The sequence below is a fragment of the Bubalus bubalis genome, chromosome 20 (genome assembly GCF_019923935.1).
Source record: "Bubalus bubalis isolate 160015118507 breed Murrah chromosome 20, NDDB_SH_1, whole genome shotgun sequence".
NCBI classification, from domain to species: Eukaryota; Metazoa; Chordata; class Mammalia; order Artiodactyla; family Bovidae; genus Bubalus; species Bubalus bubalis.
The window spans coordinates 49,325,498-49,349,078 of NC_059176.1; the positions used below are offsets into that span (position 1 = coordinate 49,325,498).

The following is a 23,581-nucleotide window of genomic DNA, read 5'->3' on the forward strand; positions in this document are numbered from 1 at the left end:
AAAAAGAGACCCTCTAGATCCAGGGTCTTTCTATAGTATTTCTATGTATTGGTTTCCAGTCATTAAACAGCATAAAAAGAGGCTTGAGTTCAAACGTCCTTGTTTCATAGAGATTCTAGATCACCTTAAGAGTCTGGTTACTACCTTTAAGTGTCTCAGGAGTTCTCTGCCTAGCTCAAAATCCAACTTGATGGCAAACACAATATGTAGAATAATGGTGCCTTCCACGTGACGAAGTTCATCCAATGGTACAGTAACAAGATCCAAGTACCTAAAAGATTCAACAGAAAGGTTTGAGCTATAGCTTGACCAAGAGACAACGGTGCATTTGCTCATATGAACGAATAGAAAAACTCAGGCTGAACTAACAGGATCACTGGAGGCAGGCAGAAAGTACAAAATCTACTGTCTTATTCTCTGCTCCTTTTCATGAAACTTCTTGAATGAACTGTCTATGGTCATTATTTCCACTTGTTTACCTCTCCCCAGTTAAATCCAACTCAATTAAGCTTCTGTGCCCTCCCTAACCTCCCTTCCAATGCTATTTGATTATCCTTGCAAGGGCTAAAAATGACCTCTACGTTGTCAAAATCAATACTCAAGTCTCACCCTAATTAAAGCCTCAGTAGATCTGACACAGTTGATCCCTTTCTTTCTGGAAACATGTTCTTCTCTTAGCTCCTGGGGCACTGTCACTGGCCTCAAATTATTTGTGCTGGCTCATCCTTCAAGTGGTGGAATGCCTCTCCGAGTTCAATCTTGGGTTCCTTTTCTCTTTTCACAACTTCCCCAGGGACCCTAAAGAGCCTGCAGGCTTCAGTCCCTTCCAATCTGTATCTCTGGTCCCAACCTCTCCCTGAAACTCCAGACTGCCTGCTCAGCACCTTCATATAAGATACTCATACATATCTCAAACTTCCATGGTAAAAACTGAGCTTCTTCTCCTCTAAACCTGCTTGTTCTGTCAGTCCTTCCTGACTCAGTATACAAGAACAACTTCTCATCAACTGCTCAAGTACTACAACTTAGAAGTTATTCCAGGTTAGTCGACTGAGATAGGATTAAAAGCACAAATGCTGCAGACAAATTGCTTGCATTCAAATCGCAGCTCCACCAATTTATGGCTATATAACCCCAGGAAATCCCTTAATTTCTCTGTGCCTTGGTTTCTCCATGCATAAAAGAGAGACAAAATGGAGTTGCTGTGAAGTTTAAAGTGCTAAGAACAGTACTTGGCACACAGCAAGCATTCTACGAATATTTGCTTCAAAAACTCTTTTCCAGCCATACCGTGCTGTGTCCTGCCCTTGGACTAACTGTTCCACTGAGAATGTTCTTTTCCTTGAGCTATATATTATGGCTCTCATCCTTCAGGCTTCAGGTAACACAGCACTGCTCAGGTTTCCCTGACCCCTCAACCTAACGTAGCCATGCTGTCACTGTCACGTCATCCACTTGAAACGTATGCGTAGCCCTTTCCACTCTAATACTTTTCTTGTCATTTCTTTTCTTTTCTCATTAAAATTTCTCCAGGAGAGCAGGAACTTTGACTGGTTCATCCCTGTCCCAGGTCCAATAGCTTCTGGCACAGAGTAAACACTTAATAAATGCCTTTGAAGTCTGTAACTACAGAGTCATTATTGCTGTTTTCCAGGAAAGATTAAAATAAAAGAGTTGAGGAGACTACACTATTTTTTAACTTTATTACTGAGCAGCTAAGGGGACTAGGGAAACTCTATACTGAGGGGAAGGTAGGGACTGAAGAGGTAGATAACGAGATGATGAATTTGGAAAAATGATTTTATTTCTATACTCTTTGACTCACTCATCACCACTTTGTTCCTCATTGTGTTGCTGATCTAGCTTGTTGAAGAAAGCTATGATTCCTACCAAGACCCTCTTCCGGCTTCCCTGAAAAAGAATAAAACAAAATAAATAAGTGCAAGTTAAAGTACTTATCAGCTTAAAGAATTTTCAAGTATGAATTTAAATAAATTATAAGCTAGACTCACACTAAGAATTTATAGAACACTTTCATAAAAACACTTTTTGAAACAGAGTTTGAAATACATCTTAATATCAGACTCTAAGGGGCCTACAATCCACCCTTTCAGAGCTCTTCATCCCTCTTCCTACCACACACACGAGACCAGAGATAACACACGTTCACTCTGAGGACCATGACATTTTTAGCAGACCAAATTGTCATATGTGAAATGAAAGTTTCTATGTCCTAGTACATAAAATAAAGAGTATGAATAAGCTGAATGGTAATAATTAGTCATTACACCAGAGTTTAAAAAAATATTTTATTTATACCTTTGAGGAGAGAACCAGAAGCTGATAGACCAAGGGTGGTATTTCTTGAAGATTCAATTTGGAGAACACCTTCAACACTTTTTCCACCACAAATTCCACCTCTTCTGTAGTCAGAGGGACAGCCCTGTGGATCAAAGATTCTAAAGGTTAGAGATCAATTTGGGAGATATCAGAATATTGTTAATTGCGTCTTTTGATTTTTCTCTAATGGAGAACCTTAAAGGAAACCAATAAGCTTACCTCAGCAAAGTTATCTTGGAAATAAAACATCATATACTTTAAATAAGAAATTAAAGCAAAAAAGGGTGGGGGGAAATCTTGTAACAGAAAACAGAGGTATCAATACTCTTACTCAGGAACAGTGGTATTTGAGCTTACTACATTTCAATTTCTAGCAGGTAAGTTCTCACAGCAGGATTAAAAAAGAAGGGAATGATGATACTTACTTGAACATAGAGGTGAGTTGGATTACATACTGATGATCCCATCTGATTAAAAATGAAAAAGAAAAGTTTATGTTATTTTAACTTATTTACATGTTACTTTGTAAAATTAGCAAGGAAGAAAAAGAATTAGGGCCATTTCAAGTTTGATTTGCTGCTACTGGGAAATAACATCAAAGAAATGACATTTAAAACAATGAAATACCAGCTTTTAACCTACTGGACTGGCACAATCAAAGCCTGATGACATTCAATGCTGGTGAGATTTTGGTGAACAAACACTTCACATACTATTTTGTGGAACATACACTGATATAATCCTTCTGGGAAGACAAGTTGGCAATACTACTTATCAACTTTAAACATGCACATAACCAAAGAGCCACCCAGCTTACTATTAGGAATATATCCCATGTACATGCTTATAAAAGGTCACCCAGACATAAAAGAATGTTAACTGCAACATCTTTTATAATAGCAAAAACCCAAATAGCCAATATTATTTACTGGCAAAAACTAAATAATCTAACAATTAGAGATTAGCCAAATAATAGAATACTATGGAACTATTAAAAAGAATGATGTAAAGTCGTAATATGCTGACATGAACGTATGTGTTAAATGAAAAATGCAAGGTACATTACAATATGGAATGAATAAACTTTTGTGTAATTAAGAATAAATGGATAAACATACCTGAGCTGATACATGCTTAAAATTATTTCTGTAAGAGACCTTATGAACCATGAAAGCAGTTATCTCTGGTTTGGATAATCTAGTTCCTTTCAATATATTGAAGTATAATCACAGTATTATGTAACTTAGTACTCTATTCATTTCAGACTATATATCTATGAAAATATGTATTAAGGATTTACTATATATACACATGTATACACAAAGATCTTTCATCTTCACTATATGTCTTTATATATTTCATTTTTAATGGGTATAAATTGCATGGAGTGGCTCTTTTATAGCTTACATACCACAACTTACATATCTCTATTATTGTATCCTTAAGTTAGTCACAAATTTCTGTATTGAAATGTTCATGTATGAAGACTTTCTTATACAATGCAGTTTTTCCTTAGCATAGACACTTGTATTTCAGGTTTAAAGATACAAATATCAGGCTTAATGATAAAAATATCACTTATATATCCCCCCGCCCCAAAATAAAAGATAGTGGCAAGGTGACTTTCTAGCCTTGAAGACCCTGGGACTCCAAATAATACTATAGGGCTAAACTGCTGTGTTAAGATGGACAGTTAAGTAAGTAGAGACTATATGTATAATGTTAGAACAAAGAATACAGCAAATAACCTCTCTCAAAAACCGATCACAGACTAAATGCTTTTATAGTGGTAAATCATAAACAAAAAAATGGACTAAAACTTCAGTGATATAAATTCCCAAAATAATGGTATTCCTTTTTTTGGTGACTTATAGTCCTGAGAAAAATTCTTCATATTGTTAAGGACTTACCTGACAGAACAGAGGGTGTTAATCAACTGCTTCTTACATTCTTCCCCACTTAGTTCACCTAGAAATGCAAAATACACTGAAGAATAAATCCCATTAAGTAAAGAGAGAAAAAGCCACTAAAATTGGAAGAAAAATTACCTTTTCCATAAGTCAGATTTTCCTTTTTGGTACCAAGGGCAGTGAGAATGATGGGCAACAGCTCCAAAGATTTTCCATTTGTTAGCTTGCCTTCATTGATAGCACTAACAAACTCATTGGCTAATTCAACCAATAACTGTCCCGGAAAACGGTGAACCTAAAAGTTCATGGGATTAAAAAACATTCAGCAGATATCTAGATGTTTGATACCTCTTTTCAAAAATCAGTCTTTTGCTGAGTTGACAGAACTGGCATTGAAGCCCAAAATGGGTTCTAAAAGTGATTCAGGGAATCATTCTGCTCTGGTAAAGGATTTCAAAAGGTCAGGATCTTCCATCAGTTCCCTGATGTTCTTAAATACTCCAGCTCTTGAAAGACACACATGTCCATGATACCAGAAATGCAACATAAACATCTAGGTGGTTTATGGCTCATTCATCGGCTATTTTGTTTTAGAACGGTAGTTCTTACAAGTAGGAACTATGGTGGGTTTGAGACATTTACATTTTCCCTCCCTCAACATATAACCAACCCCGCTCCAAATCCAACCAAAACCAAAGAAGTTTTGTTTTCCATCTCACCTCCAGCATTAGCAATCCTGTGATTTCAGATGCTACTTCTTTCTGTAAATCCCCTGATTCCAACAACTGGATACAACAACTGTATATCTTAAGTCTCTTAAGAGCTCCAGCTTCCTCAGAATAGGGTAAACCTTATCATTTTAAACAGGTAGCACAGAAACAAAGAAAGAAAAAAGGAAAAAGTCTTACAAGGTTGAAGGGCAAACAGGAATAACAAACAGCTTTGCAGTTGAATACAGAAACAGAATTATCAAAATACTTACTATGGTACTTAGAACAGCCAATATTTAGGAGCTTTGAAAAAGTCTTTTAATTTAGACAGAAAACTGAAATACTTGTTTTTCTGTACACTTCCATCCATGCCATTAATTTTTAAAATAATTTTATAGTGCAGAAGAAGGAACACCTTCTAATATTTCTTAAAGCTTTTTGGGATCCAGTAACCCCAATTAAGTAACATACTTTACTTCAAAACATCATCACTGAGTGAAGTCAGCAGGAAAAGAGAGAAAAATACCTTGAGATGAATGGGAAGAAAAAAACACATTCCAAAAGTTATTGAATACAGCTAAAGTAGAGCTTAAAACGAAACCTACAGTTGTAAATACCTACATTAAAAAAGATCTCAAATCAATAACCCAAGCTTCTACCATAAGGAATTATAAAGAGATGAAACTAAACTCAAACCAAGTGAAAAAAATATAAAAATAAAATCAGACATAAATGAAAGAATAGAAGAATAATAAAAATCAAGGAAACCAAATCTTTTTCTTTGAAAAGATAAACAAAGTTGAAAAATCTTCAGACTGACCAAGAAAAAAAGAGAGAAGAAATCAAATTACTAAAATCAGGAATGAGAGTGGCATTACTACTAATCTTGCAGAAAAATAAAATAAAATAAAGTAATACAATAAACAACATATGAAATGAATAAATTGCTGTAAAGACACAAAGTTATCAAAATTGACTAAAAAAGAAATAGAAAACCAGAACAGACTTATAAAGAGAGACTGAATTAGCAATAAAACCTCTTCTACAAAGAAAAGTCCAGAACCAAATGGCTTTACTGGTGAATTCACCAAACATTTAAAGAATTAACAGCAACTCTTCCAAAAAATAGAAGAGAAGGTAACATTTCCAAACTGAGTCTATGAGGTCAGTATTACCTTTATACCTAAACCAGACAAAGACCAGAGAAGGCAATGGCACCCCACTCCAGTACTCTTGCCTGGAAAATCCCATGGGCAGAGGAGCCTGGTGGGCTGCAGTCCATGGGGTCACAAAGAGTTGGACACAACTGAGCCACTTTCACTTTTCACTTTCATGCATTGGCGAAGGAAATGGCAACCCACTCCAGTGTTCTTGCCTGGAGAATCCCAGGGACAGGGGAGCCTGGTAGGCTGCCGTCTATGGGGTCGCACAGAGTCGGACACAACTCAAGTGACTTAGCAGCAGTAGCAGACAAAGACATTCTAAGAAAACTATGAATGATATTCCTTGTGACTACAGATGCAAAAATCCTCAACAAAATATTAGCAAACTAAATTCACCAACATAAAACAAAGACTGTACTCTCTAACCAAACTGGATTTAACCCAGTAACACAATACTGGTTCAATGTATGAACCACATTTCATATACCACATAAATAGAATAAAGGATAGAAGTCACATGATCACCTCAGCAGATACAGATACATTTGAAAATTTCAGTATTGTTTCATGATTAAAAAAAAAAACACTCAACAAACTAGGAATAGAAGGAAAACTCCTTAACCTGATAAAAGGCATCCATGAAAAACCCACAGAGGTTAAAGTGTCTGCCCGCAATGCGGGAGGCCTGGGTTCGATCCCTGGGTCGGGAAGATCCCCTGGAGAAGGAAATGGCAACCCACTCCAGTATTCTTGCCTGGAGAATCCCATGGACGGAGGAGCCTGGTGGGCTACAGTCCACGGGGTCGCAAAGAGTCAGACACGACTAAGTGAGCGACTTAACTAACTTAACATCATACTTACTAATAAAAAACTGAAAGATTTCCCCCTGAAATCAGAAAAAAAACCAAGGATGTTCACTCTCAGCATTTCTATTCAATACTGTACTGGAGGTTCCAACTGAGGTAACTAGGTTAGAAAAATAAAAGGCATCTAGATTGAGCAAGAGGTAAAGTTACAGCTATTTGAAGATGACATAATTTTGTTTATAAGGGCTCCACAAAAAAGAAACTACTACTAATAAGCAAGTACAGGAAGGTTGCAAGATATGAGATCAATACACTCATCTACTGTGTTTCTATACTCTAGCACTGAACAATGAGAAGATTAAATTAAGAAAAGAATCTCGTTTACAATCACACTCAAAGAGTACTTCAGAATAAATTTAATAAAAGTAGTGCAACACTTGTACTCTGAAAAGAACAAAATATTGTTGAAAGAAATGAAAAAGAACCTAAGTAAATGGAAAGATGTATCATATTTATCAATGGAAGACATATAAAGATAGCAATACTTTCCATAGATAGATTCAACATAATCCCTACCAAAAAGCCAGTTTCCATTTTTGCAGAAATTGACAAGCTAATCTTAAAATTCATATGAGAACTCATGGGACCCAGAATATCCAAACTAATTCTAAAAAAGAAAAGTGGAGGACTTACACTTCGCAATTTTAAAGCTTACCACAAAGCTATTCTAGTCAAGACAGTGTGGTGCTGACACAAGGAGACACATCTAGATCAAGGGAATACAACTATGAGTCCAGAAACAAACCCTCGCATTTATGGGCAATTGATTCTCAATAAAGGTACTATGGTGGTCCAGTGGCTAAGACTCTGTGCTCCCAATGCAGGCGGCCTAGGTTCAATCCCTGGTTATGGAACTAGATCCCACATGCTGCAACTAAGACATAGCACAGCCAGATAAATAAATATTTTTTAAAAAGAAGAAAAAAATGGGGAAAAATGAAGCTGGACTCCTACCTCACATCATATACAAAAATTAACTCAAAAATGGATAAAAGTTTTAAATGTAAAAGCTAAGATTATAATCTTGAAAAGAAAACACAAGAAATCTTTTCAAGAAATCTTGAAAAGGTATAAATCTTTGTAACTTTGGATTAAGCAATGATCTTTTAGATAAAAACCAAAAGTGCAAGCTACAAAAAATTAAGTAGACATCAATATTTAAAACTTCATGCATCAAAAGATACCATTAAAAAATGAAAAGAACCTAAAATGGAAAAAAACTTTGTGATTCATACATCTAATAAGGGACCTATATCTAGAACATTTAAATATTACAACTCGGTAATAAAAAGACAATCCAATTTTTAAAAGGTCAAATAATTTGAACACACATTTCTCCAAAGACATACAAATGGTCAGTAAGCACAAGAATAGATATTCAATATCATTAGTCATCAGCAAAATGCAAATCAAACCCACAATTAGATACCCCTTCACACTCACCAGAGTGGCTAGAATGAAAAAGACAATAACAAGTGTTGACAGAGGATGTGGGAAATGGGAATCCTTATTCAATACTGATGGAAACACAATGTAGCAGCTTTGGAAAACAGCTCATCAGTCCTCAAACACTTAAACACAGAGTCACCATGATGCTGCTGCTGCTAAGTCCCTTCACTTGTGTCCAATATGACCTAGCAATTCTACTCTTAAATATTTACCAAACAGAAATGAAAATGTGTTTACACAAAAATTTGTAGCAGGATTCGTAATTGCTAAAAAGTGTAGATAACCTAAATGTCCACCCATTCATGAATGGAAAAGTATGATCTATTCAGATAATGGAATATTATTCAACAGATAAAAGAAATGAAATACTGATACAAGTTACAACATGGACGAATCTTAGTAACCTTACGGGAAGTAAAAGAAGCCAGTCAAAAGGACACATATAGTATGATTCCACTTTTATGAAATATCCAGAATAGGCAAATCTATAGACAGAAAGCAGATAAGTGGTTTCTTAGGGCTGGAGTGGATCAGGAATTTAGGAGGTGACAGCTAAGGAATGTAAGGTTTCTTTCAGGGATAATAAAAATACTCGAAAATTTTGACAGGCGTGCATCTTGGTGAATATATTAAAAGCCGATGAATTGATATTTTAAGTGGGTGAATTTTATGTCAATTACATCTCAATAAAATAATATATACTTTAAAACGGTGAATTTTTTACTACATGGATTATATCTCAATTTTATAAAACGTATCATTAGTTAACTATTGGTCCTTCACAGCACTGATTTAACAGGATTAAAATAGTTATGAGGCAGTTTCCATAAATATTCGATAATTCATGCTACTTTGAAACTCGGATTTCCAAATCTATGATTTTAAATAAGGTAAAAATAAGGTTAGTTACACAAGTGGGAGCCATGATAATCTGTTCCCAGTTTTACTCTTATTACTTTCACTTAGTATACACAGGCAGCAGCTCCTGATTCTCTGTTACTTCCTGGTCTCTGATATTTCTACAGAACAGTCATTTAAAAAGTTTCCAAATTTTAAATACGTGTTTTTGAACCCTTGCAAGGCAAGACCCAATTACTTGAGGGGGTAAGAAAAATAAACCAAGTTAAAATAACCTCCTAAGAGTCTAAAGCCACTTTTAATTTGTGCTTATAGAATTTTATTCTACTACAATTTATAAAATGATTGTGAGTTACAATCTGCCACAATATAAAACTGGCCCTTGTTCAAGATACGGAAACAAATATTCCCCACTGGGAATTAAGCATCTCTAAATAAGTCAACTAAGGTATTCCATTTCATTAACTCAGAGCTCCCTAGCCTCTTGTTAAACACAGATTAAGTATTAAACATTGCCGTTCTCCACAAGCTTAAAAGCACAAGTAAACCAAACCGTATTTTATGAAGTACAACCTTTACAGGTTCCAAAACTAGCAATACAATCTCAGATAGATTTAAGTCCACAAGATAGTGGTACTGATTCTGTAAAATCCCCAAAACAGAAAAGTTTCAGTGGGGCTTCAAGCAATATGAAGAGTAGCCATAGGAGCCAAAAGTAAACAAACATACCAGTGAACCCAGAGAGAGAAGTGGCATTATTATTACCTTTGAAGATGGCTTTCAGCAGTGCTCCAGCAGTTTTTCCTCTCACTGCCTGATTCTGAAGGAGGTCAGTCAGCTACAAAGAACGAAGGAAAAGGTACAAGTCTGGCAACAATTTCCCTATTTGAATGACCTCAACTCCCAATATGAAAAACGCTCATCTGTCAGAATCATATCTTTCAGAAACTCCAGGCATCAAAAATAAGATATGTGTTCACATTATAGAGGGTGGATCATAAGATGATACTGGGTGGTCAAGATGAAATTTATTCATACATTCATTCTACAAACATTAAGTATTTAATCAGCACTAGGTATTGAGCTATGTTCTTGGGGATATACATTCATTCAACAAATACTCTGAATATGTTCCTCTTCCTCAGCATTAGGTATACAAGAATGAACAAGACAGACATAGTCTGACTCAGTTTACAGTAGGACAGAAGCAAAAAGGATAACAGGAAAAAAATCAGAAAAAGAAATGGTTGAAAAGACTGAAACAGATAGTAATTGAGGAAAGGGAGGCAACTTCCGCTAGAGTAGTCAGGGAGAAAGCTTCTCTGAGGTGGAGGACATTTCCATATAGAGAATTGGAGGATGAGAAAAAGCTGGTTATGCAAAGGGGGAAAAGGAAGACACTTCAGATGAAGGCATTGTTACACGCAAAGGTCCTGAAGGAGCAAGGAATTTGGCAAGTTGGATGGCCTGAAAAAAAATTTTAAAGACCAATTTGGATGAAAAGTAGTAAGGAAGAGTGGCACAAGATGAACCAGATGATAAGAATCTTGTAGGCCATGGTAGGAAGTTCAGATTTTTGTCAAAATGCAATAGAAGTAACTAAAGAGAAAAGAGGAGAGGGACATGACAGATGTTTAAAAAATAAATCAGTCTTCCTCCTATGGCAGAAAATACACTATGGAAGGGTTTAAGAATGAACTAGAAATACGCTAGGAGATTGCTACAGTGATCAACAGAGAGATAATGGCCTACACTGACGTCATCAGAGAAGACATGAGCTGAACTGTGTTCCCCTGCAAAATTCATGTTTAAGTTCTAATCCCCAGCACCTCAGAATGTGATTTTATTTGGAAACAGGGTCATTTAGGTGTAATTAGTTAAGGTGAGGTGTACATTTAGGTGTAATTAGTTAAGGTGAGGTCACATGGGTAGGCCCTAATCCAATATGACTAATGTCCTTAGAAGAATGAGAAACTTGGGACAGAAACACATACAAAGCAAGAACGCTATGTGAAGATGAAGGCAGAGACCACAGGTGGGTGATGCAAGGCCAGGAATCTCAAAGATTGTCAGCAATCGACCAGAAGCTAAGCAAGAGGCGTGAAATGGATAGTCACAGCCCTAATAGGAACCAACAACACTCAACACTGTGATCCTGGACTTCTAGTCCTCAGAACTGTAAAAACAGCTACTGAAGTTTGAAGTACTTTGTAAGATGAAGTACAGGTGGTCCCCAACTTAAAACATTGGATCAACTTTGATTTTAAACTTTACAGTGGTGCAAAAGTGATACACTTTCAGTAGATATTATATTTCAAAATTTTGCCCTTTCCTGGGCTAGTGATCAGCTTTGGGATCACAAGGATAAACAACCAATACATTTACAACCATTCTGCACCCATGCAACCATTCAGTATTTCACTTTCAGAACAGTATTCAATAAATTACATGAGATATTCAAGACTTTATTAAAAAACAGGCTGTTCGATGATTTTACCCAACTGAAGACTAATATAAGTATTCTTGGCACATTTAAGGTAAGGTTAGGCTACGATGTTTGGTAGGTGTATTAAATGCATTTCCGATTTACGATATTTTTCAATGTATAATATTTTCAACTTAAAATGGGTTTATTGGGATATAACCCCATCTTAATTTGAAAATCAGTACACTGAAGATATATTTGAGAGCTTGATCAGGAGGACTTTACTGGGGTCTGAATGTTTATGTCCCCCAAAATTCCTGTGTTGGACTCTTCAGACCCATTGTAATGGTATTTGGAGGTGGAGACTTTGCCAGGTGAATAGGTATAAGGACGGAACTCCCACAAACGGGATTAGAGCTCTTATTAGAGATCCCACAGAGCTCTCAGGCTCTTTCTATCATATGAAGGTACAATGTGAAGCCTGAAATCCAGAAGAGAGTGCTCACTTGACCATACTGGAACCATCATCCAGGACGTTTGGTCTCCAGAACTATGAGAAATAATTGTTGTTATAAGTCACCCAGTCTACTGTATTTTGTTATAGCAGCCTGAATGGACTAAGACAAAGACAGATTTCCTCATGGTTTAGAAGTGAAATGGCTGTGGTGATAAAGGAAAAAGATAAATCAAGAAGAACTCAAATTTCTGGCTTAAGCAACTAACTGGGTAGATGGTGACACCATTTACTGACATGGTGAAAATTTGCGATTAAGCAAGCATCTACATCTTCCAGAGGGCTTGTTAAAACAGAGACCCTCACTTGCAGTTTCTGATTTAGCAGATCTGATGTGGGGCTCAGAACTACTATTCCTAAGGTATCCAAGTGGAGATGTCAAGTTCATAACTGGATATGCCAAAGTAGAGCTCAGAGAGGAAAGAGGTCAATGGGAACATGTAAGATCATCCAGGGAGAAAATGTAAAGATAAAAAAAGCACAAACATTCAGTGATTAAGCAGCAGCAGCCAGAAAAAACTGAGAAGATGAGGTTGATAATATCCAGACAAAGGACTACCATAGAAGCCAATAAAACACTGAATTTGATCTCTTCTACATGTGCCTGGTCTTTCTGACTGGAGTTTATCTCTCCCTTCTTAAATACTTAATAAGGAAGTAGCTGCCTGCTCCGCCTGGAACCTCCAATAGCCCTTGACATAACCCTTATTAGAGGAGAGGTTCCCAACCAGGGGTTACCCCCTAACCTCCACCACAGGCAGGGTATACAGGGCAATGTCTGGAGACATTTTTAGTTGTTATAACTGGAAGGGTGCTGTCACCTAATGGGTGTAGGCCAGGGATGCTATTAAACATCCTACAATGCTTAGGACAACCTCCCTCAATAAAGAATTACCCACTCTAAAATATACACAGTGCCAAGGCTGAGAAACCCTGACTCTTCTTGAAAAAATTCAGTTTTAAGAGAAGGCAACATGGCATATGGGAAAAAAACTGGCCCCAGAATCAGAAGACCCAGATATGAACCCTCACTTTGCCATATATTAGCTTTACAACCTCAAGTTATCTAACCTGTTATGCGTGTCTAGTCCCTGCCTCAAAGCACTGCTAGAAGGGTTACATTAGATGACAGGCAGAGAGGACCCTGTGCAGGTCTAGTGCACAGCAGGTTCCAAACAAATGTTGGCTCTCTCCCACTCCTCCTGTCCTCTACTCCTGTTTCGTCCTCCTCCCTCTAGTTACATGATCTGCAGTCTTAGTTTTTGACCTTATTCAGTTACCTTTTTACTGCATTTTAAAATGCAAAAGTAAACCAAGTGTGTGTTAGTCACTCAGTCATGTCCGACTCTGTGACCCCATGGACTGTAGCCCGCCAGGCTCTTCTGTCCACGGGATTCCCTTAGACAAGAATACTAGAGTGGGTTAGCCATTCCCATCTCCAGGGGATCTTCCCCACCCAGAGACTGAACCCAGGTCTCCTGCATTGCAGGCAGATTCTTTACCATCTGAGCCACCAGAAAAGCCCCAAGTAAGATTAAGTATCCTTGCTATGTTGGAAGGCTTAACATTTTTTCTTTTAGTGGACAGACTGGAACTACCAAGTTAATGGCACCGTCAAAATAGATTTTTATAAGACAGGACATTCCTCATTTTCTGTTGTCTGATGCTTCCTCATGAGTAGACTGAGTTTATGCATTCTTGGCCAGAATACAAGTGATACTGTGTCCTTCTTGGAGTATTACACCTGGAGGCATGTGATACCATCTGTCCTTCACTGACAGTATGAGTCTGATCACCCAGTCAAATGTGTTGCCTGATTTTCCCACTTTATAATTATTTTTTCCCCTCCCTTTGCAACCAGTATGCAGTTTGTGGAAGTAACTTTAAGACCATGCAAGTATCATGTTCCTCATCTCACTTTCTCTTGGATAATGAAAAAACCCAGCAGCAACCTCTAATATCAGGTTCTCAAATTCAGCATCACCAGGTATGGCACATCACAAGCCCAATGATATAACACACAGTGAAAAGGCATGGAGCCATTTCTGTGGTCTTTTTGCTAAGAATGCATGTCCTGAGTCCAATCATGAGACACATCAGACATTCAGCAAAATAATGGATCAAAACTCTTCAGTGTTCTCAAAAGACAGAGAAAGACTGAGGAGCAGTTGCTGATTGCAGAAAATCAGGGGAAAATAACAATAATTAAGTGCAGTGTAGGATCCTGAGTGGGATTCTGGAACATTAAAAAAAAACGGGTATCAGTGAAAAAACTACCAGGTAGGGTTCAAATACTCTTTAGTCTCACTAAAGGTATTGTACAAATATTAACTTCCTGGTTTGTAAAATTTTACTGAAATTATTATGTAAGATGTTAACACGGGGGAGAGAACTATATGGAAACTCTACTATTTTTACAACTTTTCTGTAAGTCTAAAATCAATTCAAAATAAAAAGTTCAAAAAACTTCTCCCTGGATTTAGCATCCACTGCTGCTTCTGCCTGATCCAATCTTGATCATGACTGTTGCCAAATGATGATTTTCTAACTTTATGGTAAGCAAGAACCTTTCTCACCATTTATTTATTTTTTTTATCAATATGGACTCACAGATTTCTTTATATTTCAGTGGTTTATAATTCATAACTGAACTTGATTATTTTGATGTTCACATTTAACCAATGGAAGCCCCTTCAAGCTGTCTTTATCAGGTTTAGGGCATCAATGTTATATTTTATAAAAAGCACTTGGAAGCTCTCCTTATGTATGTACATACATTATGTAATATATATGCTCTAAAACAACTTGTGTAGCACTGGGACTATCTAGCTCTTACCTCTGATCTCTAAAGGTTTGGTAGAAGCCTCCTGCAAAACTATCTGGGCCTGGTATTTTTGTTGAAGTATAACTGCTTACTTTTTTTCTTTTATGAAAATTGATCTGTTTAAGCACTCCATCTCAAATTGGGTTGATTTCATTAAACTGTATGTTCCCAAGAAATTATAGTTGTATAAATATACACAAATGCCCTTACTGCTAAGCCACTTCAGTCGTGTCCGACTCTGTGCGACCCCATAGACAGCAGCCCACCAGGCTCTGCCGTCCCTGGGATTCTCCAGGCAAGAATAATCGAGTGGGTTGCCATTTCCTTCTCCAATGCAGGAAAGTGAAAAGTGAAAGTGAAGTCGCTCAGTCGTGTCAGACTCTTAGCGACCCCATGGACTGCAGCCCACCAGGCTCCTCCATCCATGGAATTTTCCAGGCAAGAGTACTGGAGTGGGGTGCCATTGCCTTCTTCAAATGCCCTTAAGTAGTCCATATCTCTTCCTCTCCTCCATTTCTTTACATCTATGCTGCTGCTGCTGCTCCTAAGTCACTTGAGTCGTGTCCGACTCTGTGCAACCCCAGAGACGGCAGCCCACCAGGCTTCCCTGTCCCTGGGATTCTCCAGGCAAGAACACTGGAGTGGGTTGCCATTTCCTTCTCCAATGCATGAAAGTGAAAAGTGAAGTCGCTCAGTTGTGTCCAACTCTAGCGACCCCATGGACTGCAGCCCACCAAGCTCCTCCGTCCATGGGATTTTCCAGGCAAAAGTACTGGAATGGGGTGCCATTGCCTTCTCCGTTACATCTATGAGTTGTTATCAAATAAACCCTTGTCTCCTAAGGAGAGTGGGGGATAGATGAAGTGGCAGAATTAATTCTAACATGTCCCTTACATCTGTCATCATGCCTGGCATCTGCTTTTGGCAGAACTTGCTTCCCAATACTCACATCATCATCTTTCAGGATTTGAAGAAATTCCTGTAGGCCATCTGCTGTTTTTTCTGCTGCTAGAGATAAAATTTTCTGGTCCATTGTTGCACAAGCAAGGAACTGAAAAGGAAAAATGTCAAGAGCTGGATAAAACTACCAAAAGTAAACAAGTTTGATTTTTTCCCTTCTCTACTTGTTAACTGAGTATTTCAAATATGTTATGTACACAATGAGTACTCAACAGGCTAAGGACTACCAACTGTAGGAGTAGGTGATTCTTAACCAAACCAAAGAATCTGGAGAATCCCCTGGAATTTCCTTATTAGAAAGCTGTAGTCTAATCAAGTCATCTCATAATTCAATTGTTCACATTTTCTTTTTTTTTAAGTATCTACCCATTATGCTACCTAGAACAAAGCTGTCATTTAACAGTATTGCAAATATATACTATTATCTATACATACACAATAAATGAATAAAGCGATAGCACTATAAATGCATTTATACCAATTAAATGGTATAAAAATAAATGAGAAGTTAACAAGGCTAAGAAATAAATGTGTGCTCAAACATCAAGCAGGCTTCCCAGCAAAGGAAACCTTGAACTGGAATTTAAAGATTAAATGTAGATAGTCACCAGAACCACATGGTGTACATTATTGGGAAGGAAAGTACTGTCAACAAAGGCATTCATAAGAGAATCTGAAAAACTTATTCGAGGAAAATGAGTATGTAGCCTGAGGTAGAGAGTTCAACTAGGGGAGCAGAGAGAAGAAGGCTAGTAAAAGGGAGGGGCTAAGCTGTGCAAGATCTCAAATGTCGAATTAAGGAAGTTAGACCTTATTCTGTAAGTAATAGTGACAAAAAGTTCTGGAGTAAAAGAGAATCTGACAAGACTGAAACAGTGCTGGAGGAAACGAAATATATCATCAATGCACAGATTACAGTAGGGAGGGAATAAGGAAGAAGAGCAGAGGCTAAGAGTCTACTGGGAGCTATTTTAGTGGTAGTGACAAACGCTGGTGTTGGGGCTGACTCTGGAGAGTGCAAAGGAAAGGGTGAAATGGAAGCACATTAGGTAGATAGGATTTAGTGAGTAGCTATGGGAGTATTATGAGAAGAGGGCAATGCAGACTGGTGGAAAGAAAACCTCCTCCTTATTTTCTGTTGTTTTCAATCTCCCTAAATTGTACCATCATCCACCCAGCTGCTGAAACAAGAAACCTGGGCAACATTCTTAACCACTTCATCTTCATCCTTCACATCCACTACCAAGTCCTGTGTCCCCAAACATCTCTCAAGTCTACTTCTGAGATTCACTACTGCCACAGTATTCCAAAGTCACCATCATCTCTCACCTAAACTACTACACAGCTTCCTAACTCATTCCCCACCCAGCAGCTAAAATGTCTTTGAAACACAAACCAGATCTGTGATTCATCCTCATCTTAAAAACTATTCAGTGGCTTTCCATTATTAGTCCAAAATCCTGACGTCAGGATATAAAGGTCTCAGTTCAGTTCAGTCGCTCAGTCATGTCCAACTCTTTGCGACCCCATGAGTCGCAGCATGCCAGGCCTCCCTGTCCATCACCAACTCCCAGAGTTCACTCAGACTCACGTCCATCGAGTCAGTGATGCCATCCAGCCATCTCATCCTCTGTCGTCCCCTTCTCCTCTTGCCCCCAATCCCTCCCAGCATCAGAGTCTTTTCCAATGAGTCAACTCTTCGCATGAGGTGGCCAAAGTACTGGAGTTTCCTCTTTAGCATCATTCCTTCCAAAGAAATCCCAGGGCTGATCTCCTTCAGAATGGACTGGTTGCATCTCCTCGCAGTCCAAGGGACTCTTAAGAGTCTTCTCCAACACCACAGTTCAAAAGCATCACTTCTTTGGCGCTCAGCCTTCTTCACAGTCCAACTCTCACATCCATACACGACCACAGGAAAAGACCTTTGTTGGCAAAGTAATGTCTCTGCTTTTGAATATGCTATCTAGGTTGGACATAACTTTCCTTCCAAGGACTAAGTGTCTTTTAATTTCATGGCTGGTCCATGTTAATTCCTTTTCATCACTCTATATTCCAGCTACACTGAACTGCTCAGTCCTTCAAACCCCCAAGTTCCTCCTGCCACAGTCAATTCCACATGATTTTCTGTCTGGAACTTATATAAAAATAAAGACCCCTTCTTTCATCCCCTGCCCACCAATCTTTTTATTGTTAATTCCTAAAAATCCTTCAGGTCTCAGCTCAGTCCCACACTCCTTTACAAGCTCCGTCTAAACACTCCCCTATTACATTCTTACAAGGCAACTGTAATCTCTCACCATCACCACACTTTTAACATTACACTTATTATTAGATTAAGAACTACATCTCCCACTCCATTACAAACTCCAAGAGGGCAGGGGGCCACCTCTGGCTTGGTTTATCACTGAATCTCCAAGACTTAGCACAGTAAGCTCGTAATAGGTGCCCAATAAATATTTGTGGGGAAAATGACATTGATCCTCACACCAGACCTCTGAGGTTGGTGCTATTACTCCCAATTCAGATGAAGATCATTTGGGATTCAGAGAAATTAAGGAACGTCCCCCAAAGGTTAGAAGGCTAGTAAGTTGCAGAAGTAGAACTGAAACCTAAATCTGTCCAACTCCAGACCCCAAAACCCATGCTTTTACCTACTACTGGGGACTCTTACCTACGATTGGCCCCTCTATTAGGGGCTGAGTGGTAGAGGATTCAGAAAAGGGATATCAACCAAAGAGACGTCCAGCCCTAAATGGAAGATGCTGAACTCCTTCTATTTCAGCAGGTACATTTGCTAAATTAGTCCTAAAACCAGAATTGAGTAGCACACAGATAGGTGGCTGTTAAGTCCCTATGCGGATAGCAGACTCCTTGTCCAAAGGCCCTGAGGTTAGTGAGGCACCATGGAAGGGAGACGCCGCGGGTTTAGCACCCGGGCTTCTCGGAGAGCGAGAAGTAAACACGGAGAAACTACAAAACAAGGCAGCTGGGGATGGTCGCTGTGACCAAGCTAAAAAGGCGAAAGGGGTTTAGAGAAATGTCTCAGACGTAGGAGCTAAACGCTAAAGGAGAGGAGGAATTTAACGAGAGGGCCAAGGGTGTAGGCCGCCCGAGGAGCGGGAAACCCTAAAGGCCGCAACGGGAGACGCCAGGGCACAGACCCTTTAGGGCCAAGGAAAACGCCAGAACGCCATTCGGAAGGGGCGCCGTCCTGTCCTCCCAGACCCGTTACCTCCCGGGAGCTGAGTCCCTCCTCCCCTGCGACGCGCGAAGCTCCTCTAGCCGGTCACTTCCACTTCAATGCAGCCACTGAATTCCAAAAAAACCCGCTCAACCTGCGGTTTCCGTCCTTCCGTTACCCTGAGCAACGGGTCCCGCCCCCCGCGGCTTATTTCCGGTACCCGGGAGCTCGTGTTTGGAGCGTACCATTAAGACAACCGGGGGGGGGGGGGCGAGCTGTGGAATCCTCGGACGTTCCCACTCTGAGAGAGGCAATGAATCAAGTAATGGCTTGTTGCATGGGAAATGCCTGGAAGGCAGAGGAAGGCGTCCTACTCCTTGTGCCAGAAGAGGTGCCAGTTGCCCCTGTAAAGGAAAAATAAACGTTGCGTGCAATTCCTGTTCTGCTGGAATCAAGTCTGTAGCCACTGCAGTCTCTGGTCTCAGTGTGCCTGAAGGGAAAACAGGAAACGTTCTGTGTTTTGAATGTACAGATCCTTAGATAGTGAAAATGCAAATCTAAGGAATAATTTAAATGAACCTAGATTCCTGCATTCATTGGAAGGACTGACGCTGAAGCTCCAATACTTTGGCCACCTGTTGCAAAGAACCGATTCATTGGAAAAGACCATGATGCTGGGAAAGATTGAGGGCAAGAGAAGTGGGTAACAGAGGATGAGATGGTTGGATGACATCTCTGACTCAATGGACATGAGTTTGAGCAAACTCCAGAAGATATTGAAAGACAGGGAAGCCTGATGTACTGCAGTTCATGGGGTCGCAAAGAGTTGGTCGCTATTTAGCCACCGAACAAGATTCTTGCATCTTCCTACACATAGAAGAGCATTTAAATCATTATCTTGAAATGGCTGGGTTTTTGTGTATGATCAGTTATCTTTTGATGTTCAATTGATGGATGGATTTCCCACCCATCCACCCACTGCAAAAAAACTCATATATATCCTCCCTTAAGGGCTAAGCTGTTTCCTGGGTTATCATTCTGTGTAAGGTCCCTGGATAAAACTTAACTCACTTTTAGGTTGTGTATTTTTTTCTCAGTTGACAGCCCTAAGATGTAAGTCCATGTGGCTAGAGGGGTTATTGCATGCAAAACCTCAGCATTTAGCACAAAGCCTAAGCTACAGTCTATGAAGTCGCAAGAGTCAGACAAGACTTGCAACTAAGCCACCACCACTGGCAAAGCAGTAAATATTTGTAAAACAAACAACTGACAGTAGAACAAAGAGCAATGGAGGGGAGGTTTGAGAGCCTGTGTTAGGTTGAAGTGGCAGCTTGTGCAAAGGGTCTGATGGCAACAAGCAATCAAGCCCCCGGCTGGCTCAGGAGATGCAGGTGCTTTGGATGGAGGTGGAAAAGCAGTCTTTTTCACATTAGGAGCAAGTGAGGAACAGCTCAAGACTGAAGTCAGGATCCCCTGCTGCTGCTGCTAAGTCGCTTCAGTCATGTCCGACTCTGTGCAACCCCATAGACGGCACCCCATCAGGCTCCCCCGTCCCTGGGATTCTCCAGGCAAGAACACTGGAGCGGGTTGCCATTTCCTTCTCCAATGCATGGAAGTGAAAAGTGAAAGTGAAGTCGCTCAGTCATGTCCAACTCCCAGCGGCCCCATGGACTGTACCCTACCAGGCTCCTCCATCCATGGGATTCTCCAGGCAAGAGTATTGGAGTGGGGTGCCATCACCTTCTCTGAGAATCCCCTTAGGAGGCTCTAAATTGTCCTGAACAAAGGTGGTGGTGGCCCAGGCTTGGGAAAAGATGGGAGGGGTTGAGGAATATTCAGGCTTGAGTGACAGGGGTGGAAGTGGGTGAATCTGCCAATGAACTGACACACAGGGAAGGATGCAAGTTTGAGGGTGATAGTGTGGCTTTTAGACTTGGACTTGCCAAGTGTGAGACCATGGGATGGCATTGGAAGGAATGCTAAGATCAGGGAGTATTCAGTCTGGAGACTGAATCCCAGTCCCCAGGGGTGGAATCAATCTACTTGGCCAGTTCTGGAAGAAACATAGCTCCTGGAAGAGAACGATGCCTCTCAGCTGTCTACTACTTGCTCACGGCCCTTCATAAGCACTTTATTATTTCTACCATATCCCTGGCCCAGTGTTGAGCTGTGATGTATGGCTAAAGTGGGCTTCCCTGGTGGCTCAAACAGTTAAGAACTCACCTACAATGCAGGGGACCTGGGTTTGATTCCTGGATCGGGAAGATCCCCTGGAGAAGGGAATGGCAACCCATGCCAGTATTCTTGCCTGGAGAATCCCATGAAAAGAGGAACCTGTCAGGCTACAGTCTGGAATTGCAAAGAGACACAACTGAGCAACTAAAGACACAAACACATGTGGCTAAAGCACAGCAGCTGAGTTGGAAAATTATTCCTGAGGGGACTCCTTTAGCTTTCCAAGGAAGAGAATTTACCTCGTGTTCTCCTCACAAAACCACCCTTCCAGAATGCTTCTGGGGAAGGGCCAGCAACCATGAATTTGTGTGTCTGGGTAGCTCAAACAGGCTTGTTTTCAGCTTCCATTTTTGCATTCCCAGGTGCACTTGCTGCATTGCCCGTGTAAGTATTTACCTACTGGCATTGACAACTAGAGGGGCTTGCCTCCCCTTTTTGCATGAATGTATCATCTGTAATTCCTATTAGTGCTCATGGGTGTTATGTATGCAAAGGATGAGAACAGACTTAGACTCATGACAGTGTTTTCCATCCTGGTGCAAACTTCCTTACTAAGCAACAAACCTTACCCATCTGCTTCAACCGCCTATACTCCATACACTGGGCAGCTAGGCATACACTGATTCTAGAAAATACAGCCAGTTAAAAACAGGTTTGCAATGTTGGAACCACATGTTTTTCAGACCTGGTTCATGTTTGGGTAATAATATTATAGCTGCTGATATTTGCAGGGCTCCAGAGAAAAACTTGGAGAAGGAAATGGCAACCCACTCCAGTGTTCTTGCCTGGAGAATCCCAGGGACAGGGGAGCCTGGTGGGCTGCCGTCTATGGGGTTGCACAGAGTCGGACACGACTGAAGTGACTTAGCAGAGAAAAACTACAAATGGAGGCCCCCTGTCATTTCCCACTCAGTCCTGCAGTGTAAGGGCCTTCATATGCCTGCATGTGGACCCTCAGTCTGAAAATCCACACCACGTGTCTCCCTGAAAGCTGCCCTTGGCTACCCTTGACTACCTTTGGGCCCAGGGCTATACACACTAACAGGTCTACTCCGGGAAGGGTGAACTTAGGAAGAAGTCAGTATAGACTGAGGAACTGAGCTTGGAGATGTTTGGGAAGGTACCCCGAGTATGGTCTAAAGGAGAGTATGTGGGTTTCAGAGGATATACCCTTCAAGTTCCTTGGACTCATCATCATCAAATAAGGGGGCCATTGAGGCACCACTAAGCCCAAGCACTCCAGTTGCCTGGGTTTAAGGATGACATTGCTTGAGGGAATAATCAAAGTAGCATGTAAAAAAATTTTCTTTTTTTTAAAAAGAGGGAGCTTCCTTGGTAGCTCAGTGGTAAAGAATCCACCTGATAATGCAGGATACATGGGTTCAATCCCTGATCCTGGAAAATCCCACATGCCACGGAGCAACTAAGCCAGTGTACCAAAACATTCGGACACCCAAATGTCCGCCAACAGATGAATGGATAAACAGAATGTGGTATATCCATAAGGCGGGATACTATGCAGCCCTAAAAAGGGAATGAAATCCTATCACATGCTACAACATGGATGAACCCACAGGACATGTTAAGTGAAATGAGCCAGTCAGAAAAAGACAAACACTGTTTGATTCCACTCATATGAGGTATCTAAAGGAGACAAACTCCAAGAAAGAGAAATTAGAATGGAAGGGGCTTCTCTGGCAGTCCGGTGGTTAGGACTCTGAGCTTCCACTGCAGGGAATGTGGGTTCAATTCCTGGTTGGGGACCTAAGATACCACATGTTGTGCAGCACACACACACAAAAAGAAAGTAGATGGTGGTTGCCAGGGGCTGGGGAGAGGGGGGATTTGGGAGCTGTTGTTTAATGGGTGTAGAGTTTCAGTTTTATGATGAAAAAGTTCTGAAGATCTGTTTCTCAACAACGTGAATATACTTAATACTACTGAAGTGTATACTTAAAAATGGCCAAGGTTTGAAAAAGATATTACTATCTGGGAAGTCCAAAGGATTATTAAGAAGAACCAGCTGACTTCATTCTGAAGAAATTCTGATTTAGAAGGGTTTAAGTTACGCTGAAGAAGCTGAAGTTGAATGGTTCTATGAAGACCTACAAGACCTTTTAGAACTAACACCCAAAAAAGATGTTCT

At 40.0% G+C, this 23,581-nt stretch overlaps 1 protein-coding gene across 4 annotated transcripts in view; it reads right to left on the minus strand.

Annotated features, from left to right (window-relative positions):
* The window catches only part of FANCI (FA complementation group I), a 63,913-nt gene extending 44,504 nt beyond the window's left edge, over positions 1-19,409 (minus strand). For 2 of the 4 annotated variants that reach the window (XM_006058197.3, XM_006058196.3), the window contains exons 1-10: positions 19,252-19,409; positions 16,009-16,110; positions 10,062-10,134; positions 4,970-5,100; positions 4,389-4,545; positions 4,251-4,308; positions 2,766-2,807; positions 2,320-2,443; positions 1,826-1,911; positions 145-271 (exon numbers count right to left, since the gene is read on the minus strand). In XM_006058197.3, coding sequence (XP_006058259.3) covers positions 145-271; positions 1,826-1,911; positions 2,320-2,443; positions 2,766-2,807; positions 4,251-4,308; positions 4,389-4,545; positions 4,970-5,100; positions 10,062-10,134; positions 16,009-16,092 — 882 coding nt within the window. In that variant the 5' untranslated portion in view covers positions 16,093-16,110; positions 19,252-19,409. Of the gene's footprint in view, positions 1-144; positions 272-1,825; positions 1,912-2,319; positions 2,444-2,765; positions 2,808-4,250; positions 4,309-4,388; positions 4,546-4,969; positions 5,101-10,061; positions 10,135-16,008; positions 16,111-19,180; positions 19,205-19,251 lie in introns of those variants that run through there. The other 2 variants (XM_025271845.2, XM_006058198.3) reach the window with 2 other exon arrangements.
* Positions 19,410-23,581: the final 4,172 nt, after the last annotated feature.